The sequence below is a fragment of the Macrobrachium nipponense genome, chromosome 8, assembly GCF_015104395.2.
Source record: "Macrobrachium nipponense isolate FS-2020 chromosome 8, ASM1510439v2, whole genome shotgun sequence".
Lineage (NCBI taxonomy): Eukaryota > Metazoa > Arthropoda > Malacostraca > Decapoda > Palaemonidae > Macrobrachium > Macrobrachium nipponense.
The window spans coordinates 33,197,963-33,202,962 of NC_087203.1; the positions used below are offsets into that span (position 1 = coordinate 33,197,963).

Genomic DNA, 5,000 nt, shown 5'->3' on the forward strand with positions numbered 1-5,000 from the left:
TGTAAGGATAATGATCACTTTTCGGTTGTAAACATTAGTCTAATTTCGCCGCTGTCAATAGACTCATACATTTTTGTGACCTTTCAGTTTATATCTTCTGTTTTTGTGTTAGACATTTTGACGGTGCTTGTTCTTCTCCTAATTAAGTAATATTTAGCAAAATTATATATATATATATATATATATATATATATATATATATATATATATATATAGAATAATTAACACATCACCGTGATTCATACAAATTATTCGAGCTACAAAAATCCCTTAATATCTAATTTGTAGCTCGAATAATATATGTATATATACACACATACATATACATTTATATGAAATATATGTGCATTAAGCTACAAATGTCCTTTAATATACAATTCGGCCTTCCTCCAAATTAACATATTTTCATATATGTAAACCGCAGGGGAATTTTTTTGTTTATAATACTTTCGTCCTCTTGTGGGCTCGAACCAGCGCCCAGCGGAGAGAGGAGAAAAGTTAACCTTGGGTTAACTATATGAAAATATATTAATTCCGAGGTGGAGCGAATTGGGCATTAAAGGACATTTGTAGATTAATGCATGTATTTTGAATCAAGGTGATGTAATAAAAATTCATGAAATATATGTATAGAAATATGTACATATTATGGAGTGTTTATTCTTAATTCTTTTATTGGAGAAGCACTCTCGCGGTTTAACAAAATTCAACTCATCTATTCGTGAAGAAATTCCTTTGTCTGCTTAGTCTACCTGGAAGTTGCCCACCTCCAAAATGTCACTGGCCCCAAACCCGGTTTTGAGACGAACAAAGCAATAAACAAGTGTCTACAGTTAAGCATTATTATTATTATTATTATTATTATTATTATTATTATTATTATTATTATTATTATTGTCAATTTTTAAAACAACAGATTTAACGGTAAGAGTTAATAATCAATTACTTTCTCATTCCTTCTTTTTCTGCCATCTATCTATCTATCTATCTATATGTTGTTTTATCTATCTCCCTTCCCATTCACGTCCAGGATATGGAAATCTTAGTCTTCCTCCGTTTAGCGAATCATATAACCTTCCTTTTCGTAATAGGCGATAAGCCGTCACCCGTAAAGAGAAGTCTATTAAAAATAATTTTCCAGCAAATGAACTTGCTTTGGGCAGCTGTGCCCAAGGTATATAGAATACCTTGGCTGTGCCCATCTCGGGCTCCTCAATGAACTCGGTAACATACTCTGCGGACAACAAGGCCTCTGTATGACCCATTGACACGCGCACCAGACCGTGAAGGTTGTTGCAAGTTTCCGTAACTCTTATCTAAGGAAGCAGCACCCTGTCCCATCATGCATCTGCATTCCTTACAAGCGAGTTCCTGACCAAAGTAATCGCTCCCACAACGATCGACGGAGCATCATGGAATGCTTATCTGAAGGGGATGCTTCGTTAACGATGCCAGCTATGCGCTGTCTTGGTTGTGGAGCATTTAAACATTTGCTGCTTAAATCATTTCCCGTCGCTGAATCGGCTGAGTCTCCATGGGCCACTGTGATATTACGGGGCGAATTGTTCGCCAAATATCGTCCAGTCATCGAGGACTCCTTTAAATGGATTCCCAACCTTTATACCTTCAAAGAACCCCCGAAACAAATTTTCGTATCCTAGGGAACCTTCATCTACAGGCGCTCATGCATGTGTGTTTGTATATATATATATATATATATATATATATATATATATATATATATATATATATTTTATATATATATATAATATATATATATATATATATTATATTTTATTATATTATATAATAAATATATGATATATATATATATATATTTATATATATATAATATATAATTATATATAATATATATATAATATATATATATATATATATATTATATATAATAATTATATATATAAATATATAATATATTATATATATATTAGATAAAGAGTATTTCAGGCATATATCATATAATATATACCACTGCTATTCGAGCTGCGCAAATTCAGATCAGCGTCATTTGCAATACATATTTACTTCAAGAATCCTTGCGGAACGCCTGATGATTGAATGAGGAACCCCAGGGTTCCGCGGAAACCTAGTTGGAAGTCGCTTTACGGTGACTAGAGATTCCAACACGACTCGATGTGAATTCGGCTGTGATTCTAAACAGGATTCGATTCCCTAGACGATCGGAACGCCTTAGGCTATTCACGTCGAGTCCCAATGTATACTCCTTCTGACCTAACCAGTAGATCTAGTACCTGGCATTTCATCGACTGTGGTGGGTCACAGCCAGGACGGTGAATGGAATGACACTGGAACAACATTCCCAAAAGTTAGCACCACCCCCTCTCGGGAGATTAGACAGATTACAAAACATATAAAGTAAATGTTTGTTTGTATGGTGTTTCTACATTGCATGGAACCAGTGGTTAATCTGCAACGAGACCAACGGCTTTACGTGAGTTCCGGACCACGTCGAGAGTGAACTTCTATCACCAGAAATACACATCTCTAACTCCTCAATGGAATGACTGAGAATCGAACTCGCGGCCACCGAAGTGGCACGCCAGCACCATACTGACAACGCCACCTAGTCTCTTATATATAATTTAATGGTAATCCCTATCTTTCTTTTCTTCGACAGGTCCTCTTGCTAGCAGCATGCTTTTCCTTAGGGGCTCTCGCCCTCCGTCTCCCGAGGGAGGCACAAGCGGCGGTCGGTACAGCCACCCACATACCCATCCTCTTGGACGAAAGGGTTCCTCCCGTCGATGCCCTCGGAGGATATGGCTTCAGGTATAGGGCATTCGTTGATCCTTCTTATTGGGGTAGAGTGTTTATATCCTGTTGTACTTATTACATCCTTCAAACTTTCAGATTTTCTTAATCGCTTTATTGTATATTTCGTTTTTCAAAGTTTAATTTCATTTATCAAGTCTAGAGTGTTATTTTCCTTGATTAGGTAAATGTCAAATTGTTCTTCATGCCTAGAAATTGTTGATGGTAAGAGAGCTTCGCGATCTGCTTTGCCAGTTCCGTTTTTCGAAATTTTAATTATTCGTTTTTTTTCCATCTTCTTCTTCTTTAGGATTCAAACAGGAAATGGCATTGACTGGACAGAATCAGCCGCTCCAACTGGTCCCCTCAACCAAGTCATCACGAGCGGAGCCTATTCGTAAGTTTCGCCACTTTGAAGTTCCGAAAACCTTACCTCTACAAACCCTTACCAATAAGTGTCTAGCTTATTATTATTCACATAATTATTGATTGATTGATTGATTTACTTTCGCAGTTTCACTCACCCAGACGGTTCCGTCCATAACATGAGGTACACAGCTGACGCCGCAGGATTCCACCCCGAGTCCAGTATGATTCCAACCCCATTCCCACTGGAACCATGGCAGCTTGAACAGGTGGGAAATATACTCTCTCTCTCTCTCTCTCTCTCTCTCTCTTCTCTCTCTCTCCCATGGAAATATAAGCTCTCTCCTCTCTCTCTCTCTCTCTCTCTCCGCATGGGAAATATACGCTCTCTCTCTCTCTCTCTCTCTCTCTCTCCTCTCTCGCATGGAAATATTTTTAACCTATCTCTCTCTATCTCTCTCTCTCTCTCTCTCTTCGCATGGAAATCTACTTCTCTCTCTGCTCTCTCTCTCTCTCTTCTCTTCGCATGGAAATATACGCTCTCTCTCTCTCTCTCTCTCTCTCTCTCTCTCGCATGGAAATATACGCTCTCTCTCTCTCTCTCTCTCTCTCTCTCTCTCTCTCTCGCATGGAAATATCAGCTCTCTCTCTCTCTCTCTCTCTCTCTTCCTCCTCTCTCTCTCTCTCTCCTCTCGCATGGAAATATACGTCTCTCTCTCTCTCTCTCTCTCATCTCTCTCTCTCTCCTCTCTCTCTCATGGAAATATACGCTCTCTCTCTCTCTCTTCGTCTCTCTCTCTCTCTCTCTCTCATCTCTCTCTCTCTCGCCATGGAAATATACGCTCTCTCTCTCTCTCTCTCTCTCTCTCATCTCTCTCTCTCTCTCTCCGCATGGAAATATACGCTCTCTCTCTCTCTCTCTCTCTCTCTCTCTCTCTCTCGCATGGAAATATACGCTCTCTCTCTCTCTCTCTCTCTCTCTCTCTCTCTCTCTCTCTCTCTCTCTCTCGCATGGAAATATACGCTCTCTCTCTCTCTCTCTCTCTCTCTCTCTCTCTCTCTCCTCGCATGGAAATATACGCTCTCTCTCTCTCTCTCTCTCTCTCTCGCATGGAAATATACGCTCTCTCTCTCTCTCTCTCTCTCTCTCTCTCTCTCTCTCTCTCTCTTTAAATAAATGATATTTCTATCTCTCATCATGAAAGAAATACCTAAACTAAAAGCATGGAAATATATACTCTCTCTCTCTCTCTCTCTCTCTCTCTCTCTCTCTCTCTCTCTCTCTTTGAATCAATGATAATATTTGTATCTCTCATCATGAAAGAAATACCTAAACTAAAAGCATGGAAATATATACTCTCTCTCTCTCTCTCTCTCTCTCTCTCTCTCTCTCTCTCTCTCTCTCTCTCTTTTTAAATAAATATTTCTATCTCTCATCACGAAATAAATACCTATATTAAAGCATAATAACAATTTAATTTCATATCAGTGTTTGCTTTGAATTTAAGGAATTTGCATTAATATTTACTAATATATATTTCCCACAGGTTCGATTCGCCGAAGAGCAGAGGAGACTGCAAGCACAGACCGGGACGGTTGCTTGAACAGCACTAGTTTAACAAATCTACGCTTTTAACCTATCGCCCGAGTATTCCTTCCTTCTTACATTGACATTACAATACAGTTCGTTATGTTGTTTGTTTCCAGTGTGAATGCTGTTTCCTAATAAATTGTTTATCAAGAAACTACATAATTGTGTTTGCTTTGTGTTAGACTCCCTTTTTCGAGTTTATTAAATTTGCCGCCTGTGTGTGAATATTCAAGATTTGTTATGAAGAAAT

At 38.4% G+C, this 5,000-nt stretch overlaps 1 protein-coding gene across 1 annotated transcript in view; it reads left to right on the forward strand.

The window, feature by feature from the left end:
- LOC135223235 (cuticle protein AM1199-like) overlaps nt 1-4,912 on the forward strand; it is a 5,048-nt gene extending 136 nt beyond the window's left edge. Inside the window, exons 1-5 of the mRNA XM_064261726.1 lie at nt 1; nt 2,660-2,811; nt 3,104-3,190; nt 3,308-3,428; nt 4,707-4,912. The exon at nt 1 is cut by the window's left edge and continues 136 nt beyond it. Coding sequence (XP_064117796.1) covers nt 1; nt 2,660-2,811; nt 3,104-3,190; nt 3,308-3,428; nt 4,707-4,763 — 418 coding nt within the window. The 3' untranslated portion in view covers nt 4,764-4,912. The remainder of the gene's footprint in view (nt 2-2,659; nt 2,812-3,103; nt 3,191-3,307; nt 3,429-4,706) is intronic.
- The last annotated feature ends 88 nt before the right edge of the window (nt 4,913-5,000 follow it).